We start from the raw sequence: 22,255 nt of genomic DNA, 5'->3' as shown, positions 1-22,255 counted from the left end.
GGCAGACACTTTTATCCAAAGCGACTTACAGTGCACTTATTACAGGGACAATCACCCCGGAGCAACCTGGAGTTAAGTGCCTTGCTCAAGGACACAATGGTGGTGGCTGTGGGGATCGAACCAGCGACCTTCTGATTACCAGTTTACCAGTTATGTGCTTTAGACCACTACACCACCACCACTCCTAATCTTCGACCCTGATTACATTCTTGCACTTTTTTCCACTATGATATGGTTTCATTGTTGTGCAAGACCTTACTGACGCTTTCTTAAGAAAAATTGCAGTGTTGTGAATAAGACCTGCAGACTGCTGTTGCTACCGTCTCTGCCCACTGTTGTGCTTTGAGAAAGAACTAGAACTATTTCGGCGTCATTTCCGGTGGAATATTCCAGCGAATCCCGCTATCCCTTTAAAAGAGACGCGCTGAAAATGGGCAATGCATTGTTTTTTGACAAACAGGTGCAGTCCATAATATAGATGTCATCTTCGTCTAAGGTCATTTCTGTTTAGTAAGAAACCGCTGTATGTGAATTAATCTATACAAATATTTTGTCATCGAAGTAAAGTCCAGTTCAAATCCGTCAATTGTAGAACTGCGTTCATTCTGTGTCGCATCACTCTTTCCTTGACATCGAAGGTAAGTTTTAAAATGTGATAGACTTTCTCTTTGAAAATAACAGCGTAATAATCTTGTTATATAGAAGGACTAGCCTAAACTGATAAGCTTCAAATTGTATTGGCATAACAGAAACATATTGGACGTTTTGAGGGACAGAATATGGGGCGTCTAAATATAAAGAGATCTATATTTGCAAGTATAATAAACCACAGAAAATATTCAGACAGTGGTTTCATGTTTATGAGTATGTGCGCTTAGAAATAATGACCTGCTGCTAAGTCAGCCTTCGGATAAGGATGCGCAGATCGCAGGATTTTCTGGTCGTGCTTAAAGTCATGCCTACAGAATAGCTTAGTGTGATTCGTTTTTTTTAACCTTTCGCTAAAAAGGCAACGCAGCGCCACAAATAGAGCAGAACGCAGTGTGTTGAGACGCAGGTGAAGTTCTTTTGAACTTGACACGGCGTCTTAAAAACGTGGCGCTCCGGCATTAGACGCTAATAATAATAATACAAATAATAATAATAATAATAAACAGCGAGACGCAGCGAAAAGGTCAAAGACGTCGGTCTAACGCGTGTTTACATATGGGAACTATTGACGGACGCAAAAACGCTTTCGATTTGATAACCAGATTTCTCGTTTAACCTAGTCGAAAAGCATGCCAGAATGAGTCACTTATACTTATGTAATAGATGTGAGGTCCTGATTGGATCACATAAAGTCTGCTCCCTCCTTCAGTTGTCGCTATATAATTGGACGTATCTTTGTGAGACAGCGCGAGGCAATACTTCCCTTTTCTAAAAAATGTGACACCGTGTTATTATTTATTCTGGTTAAACGTGGTAGGAAGGTTTTAGAGAAGCGTGATGAATTCAAGCAGGAGTGCTTCTAATGTGATTAATAAAAAAAAAATCATTGTGATGCCTAATCTGATTATAGTATAATTAATTTATCTAGGTACACATTTGTACAAATGTTCCACTGTAATACAATATGATTTTAAATTGTTCAGTTTACCTTATTTTAAAGCCATTGTTCTTATTGGTTTAGTTGCAGTATTCTTTGACTCTGAGAAATTTGGAGACCACCATGATCCTCATAACTCCCACATCTGGTACGTAGATTTAACTTCACATTATAAGTAAGAGCAACATCTTTGCTGCTTCTCATAACAGAGAAAATGGCAGATTATAATGGCTAGATGAATGTTTAGGATTGTCACAATATGCACAAATTTTTCTTGTGGTCAATTATGAAGGGTTGGGATGTGAAGCTGTAAAAAACAAGTTTGCACTTCCTTATATGATGAGGACAGTGCTACAGCTTTTAGAGGCTTGGTTGCACTTTGACTTAGTGTTTCAAGTTGGAATTAAGCCCATTTGGAGTATTTATTTGTCCCGAATAAAAACGCAGAGGTTGATTAAACATATTTACATGGAAACTGATGAACAAACATTTGAATTGTAATTGTTTAGAGTAAACAGTACAGTAGTTGCCAAGAGGTTAGCTTGTACATTTAATCCATTATTTATAAAATATGGGCCCCAGCTATGTATTTCACATAATCATGGCAGAATGTTCCATGGTGCTTAGGCTAGCAGTTCAATGAGCTCTTGTTTTGAACTGCTACCAGGTTACACTGAGGTGCAGTTACACAACTTGAGCATTTATGTGGCCAATGTATTAGCCAGTGCTCCAGAAACACAGATAAACATTAATCCTGTCTATCTGGGCTTCTGTTAAGTGAAATAGAGGGGCCAGACGTGCTAGCAGATGTTTGGTAATGAATACTTGGGGTCATTTATCAGAAATTAGCTTACTTGCCTTGATTTTTGATGTTCCTGTTCTTAAATATAGTTCTGCTGAAGCAAAACTGCCTCATGAAATGTGTCGCAGCATACAATACAATGCTTTACAATTGTTAAGATTCCATTTCCACAAAAAAAAAAAAGGTGTTCCCAATGTTTACTTCACTTGCATAACTTCGTCCTATTTGGGCGTAGTGTGAGTAATTAGAGCACTATGTTTTTGTTTTTTTAATTTGTGTTATCTAAGGCAGTGGTTCTCAAACTTTTTGACTCCAAAGCCTATCCCGGAAACAAGAAGTGTTAAAAGATTAAAATAATGAATCATTCATTTTATGATTCCAGAAGTTTCAGCTGTTGTCAGTTTATATGTTGTAGGCATGATGTTTTAGTGGTTCTTAGCATTTTAGTTATCGAGTTAGATTATTCTAATACAATTTCTCAAATAATTTTAAGTCATCTTGCAGCCTCCTTGAAAGTTTGCTGAGGCCCACTATTGGGCCTCAGCCCCTTGGTTGAGAACCACTGATATAAGGGATTGTAAACTGGGATCACCATGTGTATTTATATCCTCTGTTGATACTTGAAACAGTTGAAGGTGGCTCGCAAGGAATACAACACACTAATTCTGAACTGACTAGTGCAATGGCATCATACATAGCCTAAATATAAAAATATATCAGAGAAAGCACACAAAAAAAGCTATTATACTGCATTTTACCACAAATCTAGGATCATATTTCTTCAACTAGTTTGTTAGTCCAATAGTGGAGTATTTTGCATAATTTTATGCATAATTGTATTTCATATATATTACACAAAATATGCCATTTTGACTTTTTAATTCTTGTCATTTCTGAGCCCCCACATTTACACATTTCTTTAATTCCCATAACATCCCTTTCCTATCCCAAAATAAGGACATTTTTTATTTACTTACAATAATTAACCTATTACATAAACAGAAAAACAAGTTTTTACAATATTTGTAGCTGTTATCCACTGTATGCTTAGACCTAAGCACAAAAACAAAATACATAATTAAAAAATAACACATAATTAAAATAATGGATACTTTACTCAACAGTAGAAACATAAACTATTAACCCAAACACTCTGTTAGATATTAATTAGGCCTGTCGCACTAATTAAGTATTCTTCTGCCCAGCTAAGCTGTGATAATGTAACCAGACCGGATCATATTCGTCGCAGTGATGTATCTAATTACGTTGTACCCACATAATTTTGTGAGTCCCATATTCGCCTCTATAAACTCTATAAACTTCCAGGGACAATAAAATATGACCCTGTTTTATTTCTACTCTAAATGCTGTCATAAATGATAATCAATTCAAAAATTCAGTTTATGGTAATGTTTTAATAATTACAGTATTTCTGATGTCCATTTATGAATGATAGCAACATCCAGATAATTATACTTATGGATTTATTATGATTTCAAGAAAACTAAATAAATATAAGTTATAAATTATAAGCCATTGTGGATTATGGTTGTTTTTAAGAATTTTTTTTTTTCTCAAATATTTATAGCCTATGCTGGAATTTGAGGGATTGATCATGAATTCCATTGTTGGAAGTAGATAAAGCTAAAATATAATAACTGTAACAAGTGAAACAGTGTAAGTTCATTTAAAACTTTCATAGCAAACAATGAAGCAAATAATAAATAATGCTGCGTGCAGTGACAGCATGATCACACGGGAAGTTGGCATGCTGTTTTCGAAAATTCCAGTACCCTAGGATCGACATTATGCTGACTCACTGACAAGCATCATCTCCCATCAGATATTTTTGCATCGGCTCCAGCGTATTCACCTTCTCTTGTGGTGCGGCCAGAAGCGTGTTGCGTCAGCACCGTGGGAGACCCGGGTTCGTAGCCCGCATCGAAACCAGGAAGTAATTGCATTCGCATAATCAATGACTAGCATGATTCAAAGGTTGCACCCCCCCTACATTACAATTTTACTCAACTGATGGTTGTTTAGATTTAGGGTTTGGGTTGGGGGGGTTCAGTTTATAAAAAATGCATTCCTCTTCACTGTATTACATTCTATACAGCTGAAAACAACTCTCTTTTGGCACCCCCCCATGGACATTTCACCAGGAAAATGGAGTTCACATGTGGCCATACGCCTAACAACACTTACCGCTTTGGCCACTGGGGGCAGTGTTTCGAATTTCGGTAAGAACAGACCGATTTTAGCTAAAGAAAAGTCAACCTGCTGTTTCCAATTTCACTGTAAAAGTCAGTCTGGAAGTGATTATGGGGCCAAGTTTATACGTATACATAACTCTTTACATGTACAATCCCCTATTGTTACCTTGCGTTATTTTCCTGCTTTAAGGGTTCAATGGTGATGCCTCTTGGGTTGTCCTCTGTGAGCTTCGAACCTTCAACCCTTCAGTGTGCAGCTCAGACTTTTATGTTTACAAAAAATCTTGTTTCCAAGAGCATACAAAGGCATAACCTACTGCTGCTGCTGTTACAGGTTTTGAATTCATGAGACCAATTTGATCACTTGTCAGGCATGCTCTGTAGATAATCTGACTCAATTTTGGTGAAGAAATGTGTAGAATTATTCCTGAAATTACATCTGTCAGTTTTGCAGTAGTATACATTCTACACTTTTCCTTACATTGAGACCCACTGTCCATCACAATCGACATCAAATAATAATAATACAAAATCCTGTGTAATAATGTAACTGTTTATTATGATATTATGACTTGTCTTACTAATGTCACATCTCAACTTTTCTTTAAAACTGTCAAAGTATTATTTATCTAGTTTTAAGATATAAATATAATCGATTCAATTATGCCATTTTTTGTCTTGTGTCTCATGGCACCATGCTTCATTTTAAAGGAAGATTTTCTGTGCAAAAAGTAACAATTTGTGATATGAAACTCACAGTTTGAATTGGCAGCATCTAATCTAATAATTCTTTGTCGTTTGGGTGTCACCAAATTACAAAAACATTTAAAAAACACTGGAGAAAAGTGATGTCCATTGGAATTGACGCAGGGTCTGAATAGGTTAAATAAGGTAAGTTCTTTACTCTTGCAATATTCAGCTTTTCACTACACTGAGTAATAGTTGTATTCACCTAATTCAAGTGAACATATACTAGTAGACACCCATCTATATAAATGCAGAGAGAAGTCTGATGTTGTGTACTTGGGACTGGAACATTCTATGATCCTGATTGGTAAAGATTAAAGGCCAACATGTCATATTTTAATATCCTAATGTACTAGAGCTCCTGCAATTAAGCCAATTAAATTAAATCATTGCATCAGCAATGATAATTATACAGTAAACATAACGTGAGGCTTTTATGTAAGGCCACATATGTTATACACCAGAAACACACAAGTCCTCTTTTCTTTATTTCACTATGTATTAGCAAACATATACAGTACTACATGTTCATTTGGCAGCCCTATGACAATTAATCATCATAATCACGAGAGCCCTAAAACAGACAATTAATCACCATTATCGCAATAATTTTGGACAATTAATCTTGTCAGCCAAATTTCATAATCTTGTCAGCCCTAATAGTAATTGTTAAATTGCATCAAAGTAAAATTTTGCGATCATGTAATTCTATTCATATTAAAATACTTGCTATATTATTAAGCTACTTGCTACTGGACCTACTATCCTACATCATTTTGTAATCAAATTATGCCACAATTTGATAACTCTTACAGTCTATACAGAAGACATGTAAAGATGGTAGGTCAATAAAATTATGGTCTATTATCTGCCTCTGAATCAATGTACAAACGTTAACTTAGCTTTGTGGTAAAGTTTGTGTATTGGCATGTGCTTTATCTCATTGACTGTTTTCTTTCAGATGAAGAGTCGCTTGAAATCGACTGGCTTTGGAATCACATCAAGTTCAGGTTACAAAACGCAATAGTAGGAACCCTGCCTTAAACTTTTTTGATGTCTTTGCAAATGCTAGGCAAGATCGTATTGTACCAATGAGCCTAACATTTTTACAGCTAATGAACATATACTTAAATGGCAAATATTGTGCATGTCTCCTTGCATGCTCCCCTCACCTTATAGAAAAGCAGCACATGACCAGAAATGAAAGTATACTTAATTTCATAATGCATCTTAACCAGTAAAATGGCGAGTCTGTCATGCATACATATGATGTTTTATAATATCTAAACCCATTATAATATCTGTAAGTGGGGGATTTAACTTTCCACTAAAATCCTAATGGAGTGTTTTTGATAGCTTATTTCATTATGAATGTTATGTTATATAAATTATACTTTGTGAATTTCTCTAACAAAGCACAGTTCTATCCACTTGAGATGTTCTTTTAGATTTTATGCCCACTGATTTGCTCCAGGACAAAGACCGCTTTGTGGGACTTCATTGAAAATCACTGCAGCATTTCAGTAGCAAATCAGTCTTGGGCACACTTAAAGAAAAGCACTAGAATTTAAAGAAGACTTTCTAGATCCTTTACCTGGTTAATATATACATAAGATATTTTTTAATTTGTAGCACCGTCTAAATGTTCATATTTCACTATCATTATTAAGTGTAACATACTCAAATTGTCCTCTAGATGAAATAGGTGCTTTGAGCACAGTAATTAAGCAATACAAATGACTTATTCTCGCTGTGAGAGGTATTGATGCTTTAATTGTCTTTGGGGTTTTCCGGGTATCGCTGAAAATTTGTTCACACTGGCAGCTTATGTCCGATTTTGCAGCAGATCTGATCACAATATTTTTATTTAGTCCACATTATTTATAGAAAGCAACATGGAATTAAATTGCTACAAATTCAATACATTCCTAGGTTGTTTAAAATCAATTTCTGGAGACATCATCTAAACACCACGATGTACATAAGCAGAGGGCAAATTTGCTCCTTTCTCCATACTTCCAGTTTGGTGCATCTTGTTAGAGGAAAAAAAGTAACTTGGCAAAATGTTGATTTCTGTATCATTACTATTATAACCAATGTAGATATGCTAGAAAACTACCACAATGCTTCAATGTACAGATCTGCTTGCTTACAAATAACAGTGTGGACAATTTGTCGTAAAGATTAGATTCGAAAAACAAATCGGAATTGTCTACAGTGTGAACAGAGCCTTTTTTCCAGGACACTAGCTTGTCAGACTAGAGGACTAGTGATTGTAGATTGTTATGTTACATTTCATATTTAAATGAATAATAACCCTTAACCCCAGTGATGTTTTCTTCCAAGACCTCTATCTATTACAGTATTAAACCATGTCATTTTAATTCTTGTGTTAATATTGCCTTGTGGGTTTAGCACATTGATGGCATTACATTCAGATGAACAGTCATTTGCAATCATATTTTAGTTGTTTTGGTTTAGTTAATATTAAATAACTGGGAGAGTATTTCATTCTGTTGGTAAGTGTATTCCTTTTTATCCCACCATGTCTTTTTTGAATAGTCTATATTACATCCCAATTACTTTTCAAATATAATGCTTGCTGTCTAGTTATGCCATTTTTGATCACCCTTACACATATTATTCAACTTCTAAAATTACATTTATGTTTTACGTAAAAAAAATATTGACTGTATATTTTGACTGTACAATATGTGTGTACTTGTGTGTTTATGAAACAAAGTATTTTATAGTTTGTAAAATTATTTTATGTTTTACAGGCATATCTAATGTTCGCATAGAGCTTTTGAGTTGCCTTCTTGGGGGTATTTTTACAGTTAACTTTCAGGGTTATTAGATGGGGGGGTTATATTGAGGTTTCACTATGCAAAAAGAACGACTCTAATCTACTCTTGCTTTTAATTGCTTACATTTTGATTTTGTTTCACATACTGTTGTGCTTGTTTGTATTTTTGTGTTAGGGCATTCAAAATAGAATATGGGTTTAATAGGGCAATTGGGCTATTATACATTTTTTTTAACGAACATGTCATAAAGACTGTGTGCAACTAAGTGAGAGAATTATTTGTGGTCAATTATTTATTAAATTTATATAGAGAGAATAAAAAAATCATACAAAAATAGCCTGTTTCGGCTAAGAAAGAACTTGTAATTTAGATATAAAAAAAGTGTAACTACTATTATACTTACCCTCTAATTTAGCTGCTAGTAATTTCCTGGAATTCTGTCACTCACTTCACACTCTCTTAGTATATTTTCACATAATTGAGAACTCCCCAAACCATGCACTTCTACTGGCAAACTGTTGTGTAATTGGTGATTTTTCTTTTTGGTCACAGCATTATTCCAGTACGCTAACAAAATGCTCCTAATCGAACATGCTAATTGGGTGCATCTGAAGGAGTTTGCCCGTAAAAATGCTGCCAATGCCCTTTCTGTTGCCAACATGATCATGGGCATGGCCTCAATCCTCTGCAGTCTCAGCGGGTATGCACTCATGTTTTCACTCGTGTTTTTAAGTCATAATCAAACTTAAGAGATTTTCATGAGATAAACCTTCTTTTTGACTTTAAGTGACAGAATATAAATGCATATTTTATTTTATATTGTATAGTGTATATTGTTATTATAGTTTTTTATATTATTTGATTCATTACCTTATTTTAATTCTATCTTTATTGCTATTTGTTACTATTTTATTATTATTATTTGTCTTGTCATTATCTGTTTTGTGTATTAATGCTTTGGCAATATTGTATGTAAACACAATCATGCCAATAAAGTACATTTAAATTGAAATTGAAATTGAAATATAAACTCTGTATAAATTTGGTTTGTAAAGATAAAAGTTGCTTCATCTTAGGGATAACAACGAAAATAGTTTGGTCAAATTTAATTTAGTTTGTTTTTTGTTGTTTATCTTAGTACTTAATTTTAACTCCTAACTTTATGATCCTGCCACCATTGTTATTCACAGCCATCACCATGCCGCGTGCTGGCTGGTTTTGATCGGTTACTTGTTGGATTTGGCAGACGGAGCAGTTGCTAGGCAACTGAATGCATGCTCTGCACTGGGTGAGTAGGGCTGAATTTTTTCAAGATTAAGGGCAAGGGTGAATCTTGACATCAGAATTGATTGATGCATTGAATAGATACAGTGTACTGCATTTAACGACAATCCCCTTCTTCTATCTAGGCAAAAAGCAGTAAGGACATTCTAATGTATCTTCTTCACTCTAAATATTGAATTTTAAGCACTTTCAAAAAGATTTATTTAATACTTAAGTTGTTTGCATGTATCCTTTTTCCATTTTGCAACAGCTATCAAAGATAAACTCAATGGGGTCCAAAATGTAAGACTACATTGAAAATCAGGGACACAAAATCTATTTTAAACAGCAAAATAAACATAGTTTTAGATTTTAAAAAATGTATAGAAACATTTTGACATATAATGAATAAATATGGAAGATTCTGCATTTCAAGATCACTAAACAAATAATTACATTGGTGAAATGTTTTGTTATTAACTATTTTTATTGATTCCATACAACAAGCCAAACAGACATAACAGAAAATGTGGAATGAAATTATATGAAACCAAACCCTTTACCCCTCTTTAAGACAATCTAGAGGGGGTCCAATAGAATCAATGTAAAATCTTAAATTGCATAAGGTACACTCTCGCATCACTAGATGTAGACTTGATGTTTTTAGAATCCTAGCCCACACTCCCTCCTCCAATACCAAGCTTAAATATTTCTCCCATAATCTCTTGAGAGAAGTTGAGGCTTCGTCCCCCAGACTCTGAATTAGCAGGGAGTAATACACTGATGCCTCAATGATGACCTTTTCCATAAGCAGTAATCACCACTCCTAGAGGATCTGCCGCTTTAGGGGGGGTGTATGCTACTCCCAAAAACAGTACAGAGCAGGTGGCGCAGCTGTAAATACCTAAAAAATTTACCCAAATACAAATACAAACCCAAAATGTTGAACCATATTTTCAAAAGCTCTCAACACTCCACTCTCATTTAGTTTACCAAATGTATTAAGCTCCCTCACAATCCACTCTGACCAGCAGAAAGGGGACTTATTCATACTTAACTTTGGGTTCAGCCATATGCTCAAAGCAACATTTAAATAAATATCTGAATTAAACACTCAAAATGCAAGACGACGGGGTGTAACTTAACTTCTCCGGTTAGTTTGATAGAAAGGCTTTGCAATGGCGAAATAGGGGCAAGAACTTCCTGTTCAGTACAAAACCAGGGAGGGGCTTTCTCAGTTGGAAGCGACCAATGAGCGAAATGTCTGACCAAATGCATATGTAAAGCAGTTCAATGGAAAGGAGGAGGCGAGAACCAGCCTGGCGATATAAACAATATTTTAATGATTAACTTAAACACAAGACAAACACACACACATGACGGACACGTCCGTAACAATATCTCTCTCTCGCACTATCCTCAGTTGGCCTTTATCCCTCTCGGAGGCTTAATTAGGCTGATAAGGGACCGGGTGTGTAGAATCATGACCCGGCCCGCCCTCCACCCTGTCACAGCATAATAATAAAACTAAATCTTGGGTAGGCCTAGTCCACATTTGTCAATCGGCCTATGCAACTTAATAAAATGTAATCTGGGAAGTTTCCATTCCAAATGAAGGACTTCGCTATGCTATCAAATTGCTTGAAATAATAGAGGGGGACATCTATAGGGAGAAATTGTAGCAGGTAGTTAAAGTGTCTTTTAATGTCTCCAGAGCCTGAGGATTTTGAATTCTTTGACATATTGTCCATCTAGAACAGTTATGAACAGAGTGTATCGAATCTCAACAGTTTATGTCATTAAAATAGTTCAAACTAGCAAATGGCGCAGAGCTCACAGTTCACATGTCCGATCCTCGCATGGACTCCTCGCAATGTGACACCTTCTAAAATTTGTGACATTGACTCTGTTTACTCCTTTGCACATAACGCTAGACACAGGATACATTTTGGAACGTTCTCAAATCATACTGGAATAGCATGGAACATGTGGATCATGGTGTTTTGCAACATTTAGAGTCCATGCTAGTTTGAGTGTATGTTGTCATTAAGACAAAATTGGGACATATGATAAAAAATATTAAGAAATTCAATAAAAATTGGTTTTGCAGATAATATAATTTGTAATTAAATATTTTGTGTTAAATCAGAAAATTGCAAAACAGAGGCATTTTTACATGTAGCCTCAGTCTGACCCCAAATCTAATCTTGATTTGCTTGCATGAGATACAAATCCCACCGGCCGGCTCGTCGATCCATCTAACGTCGGTGTGCCTTCACGTTTGCTGAGACCAGAAGTCTCGTTGCCTAGCCGGCACAGTGGGTTGGAGGTGATAGGTCTTTGCTGGCCATGGAACATTCTTTGGACCCCACTGTATGTGTTTTAATTTAAACAGTTACTGAGTTTCTGTAAAACATTGAACAAGCAACTCTTCCAAACCAATAATTAAACTGGCTAAATCTCTTGAGCGGGAAACTAGTTGATTGTGGGCAGATGGTCACGTTGACCCAGCTGCCTGAAATAGCTCAGCAATGCTTGAACAATGCCAAGTCACAAGTCACTCTTGAGCTGCTTTGTGTTCCCGCTTTGTCTGCATGACCTCACTGCTAGGTGTTATTTTGCCTCCAGTCCCCTCCCTGATTTGTCACATTGTGATGAAGCAGGCTAATTCAGGGGGATCATGTTCTGATTGTCTGTTTTATCCTGATGCGTTGGACCCACTGCATATTTCACATTGCTCAAATGTGTGACCATAGGATTGGAATTCCAGTCTGCTTGTTTAGTCCTACATCTGAATCAGCCAATGTTCGCAACCTGATGAAAACATGCACTAGGGATAAAGAAACACTGTTTATATATGATGATGATGAGCTATTTTGGACTGACATGAAGATTTATCACTTTTCAGATTCAATTAAACCCTTAAACTTGACATAAGCTTACACTGAAAACATAAAAGTCTCTGGATACATATGTCAGTCATATGTGGTATCATTTGAAAGCTTAAAGTCTGAACTCTACACAGAACACCATCACTTTTCCATTTATGTTAGATAAATTGTCAAAATAAGGCCTGAAATCATGTCATAAATAAGTGCCACCTAGGGGTATATCAGTAGATATATGAATATAAAAGTCTTTCACAGCACATAAACGGTCATGAAATGCCCCCCTTTTTTATAGTTTTATTATCTTCCCTGTGGTACATTGAAAAAAATATTTTCCCCCACCAAAACAGTCATAATTTAGTAATATACTGTATGATCATTTTCCATCCTGTTTCTGGACTTTTGTCTAAATGCTCAGTTTTGGCCTCAGCTCATGTAAACGTCCACTGTTCTGATTTGCTAACATTGTGCAGCCTTTTCTAATACAGCTATATTTGAATCTCAATTGGCAGAGAATGAACAACCACACAATTTTATAAAACTACATTTCAGGGATTATACATAACACATCTAACACATTGGATCCGAAAATATTAAACTGTTCATCTCAAGAACAACTGTTAACACCCTGTCTACACCAGATGGGAGAGGCACGTATCAAAAGCAATAGCACCCATTATAATCAATGATGCTGTCAGTTGCAGTGCATCACGCCAATAGTAAACAGGTGTCCCGTTCCATTTTGCGATGGTGCTAGTACTGCCAGCAACACAAATAAATGGTTTAGAAGGTTTGTGTCAACGTGCCTGGTGTAAACATCCTCAAGCCATTGCTTTGTGTCATGTCAACAAACTTTTCATGTTTGACTGTTTGACTATCAAACAGTCAAGACATTTTATACATTAATGAATGGAACTGTTTGCTTATGTTTTTGATTGGGTCCAAATGTTTTAATTGCCTCATATCCTTCAATGACAATTCTTTGGCAAAGCTTGAATTGTTTTTGACTGGTTCACAAGCAATCCATGCTGATATCAGTCGACAAAACATGCAATCCATGCTGAAATACACAGATGAAACATCCACATTACACACATACACAGTCCAAAGCACTCTGAAGATACACCCATCCAGTTTCCAGTATCATCCTGCACTAAGGTGCACATCACCGGAAACACATCAAAACAGTCAAAGACATCCATCTAGTTCATGTTTACATACACCAGCAATTTAAAAAAAAGCACAGATAGCGAAACAGTTTGTTGAGCATTTTATGCAAAAACAACAAGAGCAGTAGACCTTTATCCTGTTCTCTCACTCTTTATTTACGAACTGAACCAGTGGGTGGGGCCAGGTGTGCGATGACGTGAAGTAGATGTTGATGTTTTTGCTGTAGAGGCGGTCATGAATTAATTCGTGCCATTTGTGACAACTCTAATATACAGATGTAGAGGAGGCAGCTTGGTTTCAATAAATACTTTAATTGCATTGGGGATTAAGTTTTGTGTTCTGAATTTACAGTATGTTTTTATAGTAGAAATACCTCTTATATGTCAAAATATTAAGGAACGTTTGATTCAAGTAACCACAAACTTTATGTATGCTCTTACCTCTGGCAGTTTTCCACAAAATTACCTATTTTTTACTTGTCTGTGAGCTTGCTTGGGTGAATAATAAAATGTTATATCTTAGATGTCCAGAAAAAAATATGCATCCATCAGGAAAGCATGCTGCACAAATGATCTGAAAGATATTATATCGACTATTGCTGATAAAATGTTATATATCATCGCAAAGGGGAGGATCTCAGCTTTCTGACACCTAGATAGAATGGAGGTGGTGCATGAACTGAAAAATACACTGAATGTCCATGGACAAGCACATCTGCGGAGGCTGAGATGCATTAGAGCGTCACCTAAATTTCAGATCTGCATAGCTGATCTGCACTAGCACAAAAATTCACCAGAGTTTAAGGGGTTAAAGGCATATAGCTTTAAATAGGTCTTGCATTAACATTTGATTTATGTATTAACCTCTGACAATGTGTTTGTTTCTTGTGTACTGCAGGGGCAAAGTTGGATGATTTTGCTGATTTTACAACATTTGGTATCGCAACATCCCTACTCTTAAGGACACCAAGTCTGCTGGATAATATCCTGTGCATGTCCTACGTGATGTCGGTCTTTGTTCGTCTCTGCTTCTTCTCTAGTGGTGAGGAACTTCTACCAGTGTTGGTTACAATAAATACGTATCACACTAGTCTTTAGCAAAAACATTGCTGTTGCCAAACCCAACTGCATCCTACAATTCAGTACACTTGAAAGTTTAAAAAGGAAATAAATAGAAACACATAAACATGCTTTGTCCACTGCAATGAAACCAAGATTATTAGGTACATCGGCATAAGGCATCTGCTATGACTTATATGCCTTCTTACAACAGATATCAAAATCCATTCTTTTGTAACAAAATGTATCAAGGTTGTTGATGCCTGAAGTTTTTTTTACCTCCAGAACTCCATGTACCATCACATGCTCTTTGACACCAAAATGCAAAGAAAAACAACAATACTCCCATTGTCATGTGGTCAATAAAAAATATTTATGAATACACATTTATTTTCTCAATTCACTTGCCATTGGCGTGTTTTGTATATACGATATAAAATATCTTTTATATGTGCTATTTTCTTTAGGAATCCCCTTCATGTACCGTGGCCTCCCATGCATCTACTCATCTGCCATCCTAGCCTGTGTCTCTCTGCTGACTGGAGGGAATATGGCAGTACTGAGAATTATAGCACTGGCCATGATTCCTTTTATGGTCAGTCAGAACTTTTATCCACATGACAGAATACTGGAGTCTCAGGCCTGGAAGAAGGTGGTCTACATTGGAGGTAAAGCCACTCAGATCGTTGGTTTAAAGTTTGACACCAATGTGCCAAAAGTACAGAATTTGATAAAAGTTTGGATGCACATGTTTTTAAGCTGGACAAATATTACAGTAATTTAGATTCTTGAACAACATTAGAAGACTTGCTGCATTTAGAAACTTTTAGGCACCTTTAGCTATGTCAAGTATGCATGGACAATTTTAAGAAGGTATTTTATAATTGAATAAATATAATATGACTTTTTCCTTGATTTCCCCAGGAATTGCCATGGTGTTTTGCTCTTCCTTCCCTCCAGCATGTGTGTACTACTTGTTATGGTCTGTTTCCTACATATTGTTTCCAACAGCTCTGTGGAGCTGCAAAGTGTAAATGTGTAATGGCCTTAAAGGCCTTGTCCTAAAGGCTAACTCTTCATGTTTGAAGAAGGTCTGTGCAGCTTGTTGGAATCCCCTGCTGCTTCTTGAAAACCAATTTGGATTTTTTTTTTTACCATTTTTAATTTGAGGTGATAAACATAAAACTGATTAAATCTACCTTATCTGAATAGCTGATTTTGTTTCATCGTTATGAAAGAGAAATGCTCTTTGCCTCGGCATTACACATCTTGTCATGTGTTTAAATGATCAGAGCATCAAATGTTATTGCACAGTACACATGTGTACTGAATGTAGAAACGCTGAAGAGGCAAGAAGCAGGGTAGAGATTGTCAAATTTGCTGTGGAATTTATATTTGTAGAATTACTGCTCTTGGGTTATTGTTGAAGAGGTAGATCAGAACAAGTTTTTCATGTGTATCTAAGGTATCAACTGATTTTTTTTTTCTATTTGGTTTATAACTTGTAAAAAGCAAATTCTTCTAAAACAGTTGAATATAGGAATAATCGGTGTCAGAATATTCAAAACTCAGCTCTCAATCATGAAAAAATTTCTGCTTTATTGATTTATTCTGATAATGTTGCATTGCCCTTGACATGAAATTGTGAATTTCTAACTACTCTAAAGGGAATTGTATCCTCCTGATCTGTGTAATTAGGCTGCATATAAAAACTGCAATTATCATTTACTTATCTAATGCCTGGTTCAATAATGACTTTAAATACTGTACTGTATGTCCCATATTGTATAAGGTAGGAATTCAAAACAAATGCCAGGCAACAGTGTCAAGAATAGTTTAATTTGCAGTTTAAATTGACAAATGAGTGTAGCATCCCGCCAAAGCATTTTGCTGGAATATGTCTGTGCATGTTGGTCTCTGTTTTAAGGGGCCGTGCTTCCTCACTCACAGTTATCTTGGAGTTATTGCTTATGTTTAGCGAGTGATCTTCCATTAGATTTGCTTTGTACCGTGTACAGGTTCAATGGGAGATTGGTGCCCTGCAAAATAACAGTATTGAGGCATTATTTTGTGTTCTGTGCACCACTTGTGGTTACCTTTTATTAAAATTTTGTGGTGGTAATAATAAAATGTCTCATCTTTGTTTTTTCTTTCAGACTGAGTTAGAATGTTTTGCTGGGACAAACCTTACTGAAATTTGGAGAATGTGTGCTTTGCTGAAGAACTGAGTACTACTTATATTTTATACAAATTTTATTTACATTACCAAGTAGGCCTATAGATTTCACAGTTCAAATATTATTTTGTCCATCCTACTTAGTTAACAAGTCAATCAAATCCTACATATTGTTCTTCACTTTTTTAAAAAGCCATTGAAATCCAATGAGTAAAATGTAATTGGTTACTGATTTGTTCTTGTGAAGAGATATTTCATCAGTCACCAAAATACAGTTTTCGATCTGAAGTAAAATATTTCAGCCATCGTTGAAGATGAATGAACTTGACTTGCTTGTAATGGTCAAGGGTCAGTCGACAACAACTACAGGCATACTCAAATACTGTATGAAACCACTATGAATTAAATGCTGCTGAATTTAATTTAATTTAATTTAACAGAATTTGTAATACTCAAGTACAATACTTAGGGATTTACTTTTCAAATGATCACCTGTTATTTGGTCTAAATACTTAGAATTTTAATTAATAGTAACATTTTGACTGCACGCCTGTAAGTACATGCATTCTCTGTACTTTAAAGGGTTAGTTCACCCCAAAATGGAAATTCTCTCATCGTTCATCATTATCATTACCCTAATACCATCCCAGATGTGTATGACTTTCTTTCAGTATAAAAGTAATCCACATGACTTGGTTAAATCCATTTCTTATAGATCAGTTGAGTCTTTTTTTTACTATAAATTATCCTCCCTGCCCAGCAGGTGGCGATATGCACAAAGAATGTGAATTGGCATAAACAAAAGAAGAAGAATTTGAAAGTGGAGATTGATAGTTAAAAAAGACATAAATACTGATTTGTTTCTCACTCACGCCTATCATATCGCTTCTGAAGGTGTGGATTTAACCACTGGAGTCGTATGGATAACTTTAATTCTACCTTTATGTGCTTTTCGAGCTTCATAATTTTGGGAACCTTTCACTTGCATTGTGAGGACCAACAGAGCTGAAATATACTTCTCAGTGTCAGTGTCTACTACACAACACGTGGTGTGGGCGAGAGAGATGAAGAAGAACCGAGGATGAGGAGCTAATAGTATACAGAAGATTTTCATTGAAAAGCATTGTGTGTTGTGTTTATCATTCTCAAAATGTACCCTCCAGCAGAAAAAAGAAATTATACACATCTGAAATGATGGAAGAAGTTTATTTATTTATTTATTTTTTGGGGGGTGATCCCCTTTAACCCCTGGTTACAACAGTTGCTGCTGCCGTCACAAAAACGTACTAAACATGTTTTTGGTCTCAGAGTAGGATGGAAACTTGTTACCTTCGATTTTTTTAAGGCAGATCCTAGTCATAAAGTAACCACAATTTTAACTTATTTAATTTGTATAGTTTTTAATGTTTGATTGACTAGTGTCATGTGTAAACGAGAACATACCGTTCCAATTTCTCAAGCAGTTAATCTCAGTTCACCACTAAAGGCCACTGCGCTATTGGCCATTACTCTTTGTTCATCTCGTCATCTTTAATAGTTCCGAAAATTCGGAAGACCATTATTGATGTTTCGGCCGTAATGACATGATCAGAGCACAGGATACAAATTACAGTTGCTTAATATGAAATGTCAGTCTTATTAGAACTGAATCAATTGTGCAATTGTGAATGAACTGTATTAATAAGAAATTGTTATCTGAATGTGGAGAGCTCATGGGGCCAGCCCTGCTTTCCTTCTGTATTCACAGATATCTATCTGTTGTCCACAGCGAAGAGGTCTTGTGTCAGCGAGATATATGTAAGAGTCTAAAAGTCTGATAATGGCAGAATACACAGGCCGGTCCTTGAAATTCCACATACAGCAGTACTTCATTAGGTCATATCTGCAAGATACACAAGATTACACCAGATTATTATCATTGTTTGGTATCCACTGCTACAAATTAGCCACTGAGCATGAAGACAATATTTTTTTTAGGTGTTCTCACATATCACAGAGAGGAAGACTAGGAAAACAAGGGCAATTTGTTCTGCCCTTGTGTTATGAAAGGCAAATTAAATGAATAACGGCTTACAATGGAGCACCACAGTTTTCTGGTCTTTGCATTCTGTAATGGCTTAATGTTTGAGGGAGCATTTCTGAAGGTTCCAGGTCAGGATAGGGAGGAGAGCCTATCAAAAGAGAAGGCAGACATGTGTAAATACACTGATCAGCCACAACATTAAAACCACCTGCCTAATATTGCGGAGGTGCCCCTCCTGCCGCCAACTCAACTATTCTTCTCACCACAATTATACAGAGCGGTTATCTGAGTTACCGTAGACTTTGTTATTTCGAACAAAATGTATTTAGTTGGCCATTCTCTGTTGACCTCTCTCATCAACAAGGTGTTTCCATCCGCAGAACTGTCGCTCATTGGATGTTTTTTGTTTTTGGCACCATTCGGAGTAAATTCTAGAGACTGCTGTTTGTGAAAATCCCAAGAGATCAGCAGTTACAGAAATATTCAAACCAGCCCGTCTGGCATCAACAATCATGCCACGGTCCAAATCACTTAGATCACATTTTCCCCCCATTCTGATGGTTGATGTGAACATTAACTGTGGCTCCTGACCTGTATCTGCATTATTTTATGCACTGCTGCCACATGATTGACTGATTAGTTAATCGCATGGAATGATTGTTTGTGCCAGATGGGCAGGTTTGAGTATTGCGCTGTTTTGGCGGCACAAGGGGGACCCACACAATATTAGGCAGGTGGTTAGTAATGTTGTGGTTGATCAGTGTATGTGACTTCTCAAAACAATGCTTCAAAATGGTCTTTGATGGAAAAAGTATTCAACATATTGTGCTCACCACAGTTTCTCAAATTATAACCTCATATCAAAGAAAATATGCAAGTAGGATTTTGAAAGAATATTACCCAGGGTTGTGAGCTCATAAAGCAGAATTCCAAAGGACCATCTGAAGGAGTAAGACAGCACAACTTATTAATGTCTTGGTCAACTCACAATGCAGTATACAATTGTTTTTTTAAAGTCAGTGTTACCATTAGAAAGCCATTAGTGTTTTTTTCTTTAATTGAAAAGAGATATAATAAGGTGATTTGACTTACACATCACTCCTGTCTGTTAGGGGACACCTCATGATCCGTTCTGGGGCTTGCCATTTTAATGGGACATTGGCATCCATTTCGTTGTCAATGATCCTTGCTTGTCGACTCTGAAAAGCCAAGTCCAATCCAGAGACTCTGACAGAGAACCCTGAACTAATCAACATGTTTCGGGCTGCAACATCCCCATGAACAACTCTATGGTAGGAGTGTAGGTAATCCTAAAGAAATGGACAACACTGAGATGCATGAAACAAACTTAAAGAATTCATATTTGTCTTATAGTTACTTTATTTTTATAGAATGAATTTGCAAATGACAAAGACTTACCAGACCTGCTGCTACCTGTTTAGCTACTAGATAAATAGACCTCTCTGAAAACCCTTGCAAGTTATCAACTGTCTCAGAACTGTCCTGTTTAGTAAAAGTCGAATTCAGAAGAAAAATCAATGATATGACTTCCCAATGCCATGTGCATAGCCTTTGTCAAGATGTAAGAATTTTTACCCCTCGAAGAATCCAAAGGAAATGTAATAGGTTCCCTGGAATGCTTGCTTCCAAAACCAGGTACATGGGTGTCCGGTGAGTCTGGCAGTATAACATTTTCACTATATTCTTATGTTTGCTTACTGATGCAAGGAAGAGGACCAAATCCACAAATTCTTTAGCCTCCTGTTGAGTTGACCTGTCTGAAACATGAAGACATGTATAACATTCACAGTCTTTTAAAATCAGTATAATCACAAGACCTCAAAATGTAAGGCCCTCTTCACCTGTCTGAAAAACATTGTCTTTTGAGCATGTATAGGATAGCCTATATTGGCTTATTTTACCTTTTAAACTTTTAATCACTACAGCAGTGGATATGCTGTCTTGTTTTAGCTGACCCTTGCATATGGGTCCATAGTGTCCCATTTGAAAGAGCTCCACCTCTTCAAGGGTGCACTGAGCAGGAATCTCCCATGGACTAAGTGCTTCCTGTGCAGACTGAAGAGTCCCAGAGATTGTGCCCAGTTGTTCTAGTTCCCCTTCTGAAAGATTATTGATTAAGCAGATAATACTTATCATGATATGAAGAGCAGTGAATGGCTCAAATCAAGCATACAAATGAAAGAACTTCAAGCACATCAAGTAGTTTTTGCTTGAGAAGATGAGGAGGAAAGGTGACTTAACTAAGGGTTGCTGACAATACAGTTAATTGATCGTAGTCGCACATTTCAAAAAGTTATTTTTTTCCCCTCATACCATTTACATTTGTTGGCGAGCCTGTGGTCACCCGAGCAGATGATCTTTTGGTTAAGAAGCTCCATATTATTTGACACACAACTATCAGTGTGCTGAGAGCCAGCAAGCTTGGAATAATGATGACAGCCAATGAGCCTGATCCTTCCTCATCTGTCCATTCATGAAAACACAAAATTAAATTTAATATTTTTATTATTATAACCATTTAAGGATCTGAAAACAAATGTAAAATCATACTATGTAAAGCACATTACAGTAAATGTCTTTCTTACTTGAAAACAAGAAAGAGCTTTGTCTCAAATAGCATGTCATCTTAAATTAGAGGGACTGTATTCTCAGGCAAAGGCTTAGTCTCACAAGCTATAGCACTGAAAGAAAAGCAAACTCTTACTTACAACAGATTGGGTCAAAGGAGCTGTTGCACTGCATCTGTACTGCCATAGAGTTGTCCCTTTACCATTTCCCACACCTGGCATGAAAAAAAAAAAACCGGCATCATTTGAACAGAAATAAAAACTGATTACAAATCACACATTTGCTATGCTGGATATTAGAGAGGAGAGATGTTGGGGCTGTTATATCAACAAAATACACCAGAAATTTGCATTCATCGAATAAACTCAATACAGGTGTGGTGCCTCTTGTTCCAAATATGTTTTTATAATTAAAACAATGTATAGTGTGAAAAACTGAAGAAATTGTACGTACTGTGAGAAGACACCAATGAGTCCACAGCATCCTTACCTTACTAGAACGGAGATGGTAAGAAGCCTTTTTAGAACACTGGCTGTTTTTGATAGACACAAGTCACATACTGTATCTCTTGTTCCACCTCAGTCTTAAAGCAAAGGGTTTGATTTTAACTTTCAGAGCAATGACCGTGTGGGTGACTGCACATTTCAGTTAATGATTGACTGAATGCTTTTAACTGTTTCCATGAGCTCAGTATTTGAGTTTTTGTTTTGTATTGTTTTTCTTTTCTGTTTCTTTAATTATGACAGTTCCTATTTTGTAAAGAAGGCTTAACTGATTTTCTGCAAATAACACAACCTCAGATTACTTTCACACATTTCTCTCTTGTAGTTTTCTTTGCAGAGATTAACTAGAATTCAACAGTAGGTGGCACTATCATACTACACCAAGCCATGCAGCTTAGCCTAACCCAGTTTAACTCCTGAAATAGATA

General features: G+C 36.2%; 2 protein-coding genes across 7 annotated transcripts; one reads left to right on the top strand and one right to left on the bottom strand.

The window, feature by feature from the left end:
* Positions 1-417: 417 nt before the first annotated feature.
* Positions 418-16,665, top strand: LOC127628702 (transmembrane protein 269-like). Of its 5 annotated transcripts, XM_052105500.1 has the most exons (9): positions 418-638; positions 1,673-1,736; positions 5,445-5,494; positions 6,312-6,360; positions 8,710-8,857; positions 9,348-9,445; positions 14,376-14,519; positions 15,004-15,204; positions 15,461-16,665. In XM_052105500.1, exons 4-9 carry the CDS (start codon positions 6,312-6,314, stop codon positions 15,568-15,570), a joined length of 750 nt encoding a protein of 249 aa, XP_051961460.1. In that variant the 5' UTR covers positions 418-638; positions 1,673-1,736; positions 5,445-5,494; the 3' UTR covers positions 15,571-16,665. The 5 variants fall into 5 exon arrangements, with proteins under 5 accessions (XP_051961460.1, XP_051961461.1, XP_051961464.1 ...); XM_052105501.1 differs by lacking the exon at positions 5,445-5,494; XM_052105504.1 differs by lacking the exons at positions 5,445-5,494; positions 6,312-6,360 and having other exon boundaries at positions 420-638; positions 15,461-16,663.
* Positions 16,666-16,890: 225 nt separating this feature from the next.
* LOC127628701 (tyrosine-protein kinase STYK1-like) lies at positions 16,891-21,930 on the bottom strand. Of its 2 annotated transcripts, none has more exons than XM_052105498.1 (10): positions 21,814-21,930; positions 21,465-21,538; positions 21,070-21,219; positions 20,658-20,855; positions 20,332-20,513; positions 20,155-20,238; positions 19,828-20,045; positions 19,636-19,676; positions 18,787-18,883; positions 16,891-18,594 (listed from the first exon to the last, which is right to left on the bottom strand). In XM_052105498.1, the coding sequence occupies exons 2-10, from the start codon at positions 21,508-21,510 to the stop codon at positions 18,423-18,425; spliced, it is 1,188 nt and encodes a 395-aa protein (XP_051961458.1). In that variant the 5' UTR covers positions 21,511-21,538; positions 21,814-21,930; the 3' UTR covers positions 16,891-18,422. The 2 variants fall into 2 exon arrangements, with proteins under 2 accessions (XP_051961458.1, XP_051961459.1); XM_052105499.1 differs by having other exon boundaries at positions 21,778-21,906.
* Positions 21,931-22,255: the final 325 nt, after the last annotated feature.

Source organism: Xyrauchen texanus, chromosome 35, assembly GCF_025860055.1.
Source record: "Xyrauchen texanus isolate HMW12.3.18 chromosome 35, RBS_HiC_50CHRs, whole genome shotgun sequence".
Classification (NCBI taxonomy): Eukaryota; Metazoa; Chordata; class Actinopteri; order Cypriniformes; family Catostomidae; genus Xyrauchen; species Xyrauchen texanus.
The sequence above is the reverse complement of the archived record's forward strand: the minus strand, read 5'-3'. Positions and strand labels throughout refer to the sequence as shown.

Coding starts and splice junctions, on each gene's coding strand:
- LOC127628701 (XM_052105498.1), bottom strand. CDS start 21,510: ATGGCAGTACAGATGCAGTGCAACAGCTCCTTTGACCCAATCTGTT. Junction 21,220..21,464: donor CTCCTTTGACCCAATCTGTT/GTAAGTAAGAGT, acceptor ATGAATGGACAG/ATGAGGAAGGATCAGGCTCA. Junction 18,595..18,786: donor GAAAACTGTGGTGCTCCATT/GTAAGCCGTTAT, acceptor TGTATCTTGCAG/ATATGACCTAATGAAGTACT.
- LOC127628702 (XM_052105501.1), top strand. CDS start 6,312: ATGAAGAGTCGCTTGAAATCGACTGGCTTTGGAATCACATCAAGTTCA. Junction 9,446..14,375: donor GAATGCATGCTCTGCACTGG/GTGAGTAGGGCT, acceptor TGTGTACTGCAG/GGGCAAAGTTGGATGATTTT. Junction 14,520..15,003: donor TCTCTGCTTCTTCTCTAGTG/GTGAGGAACTTC, acceptor TATTTTCTTTAG/GAATCCCCTTCATGTACCGT.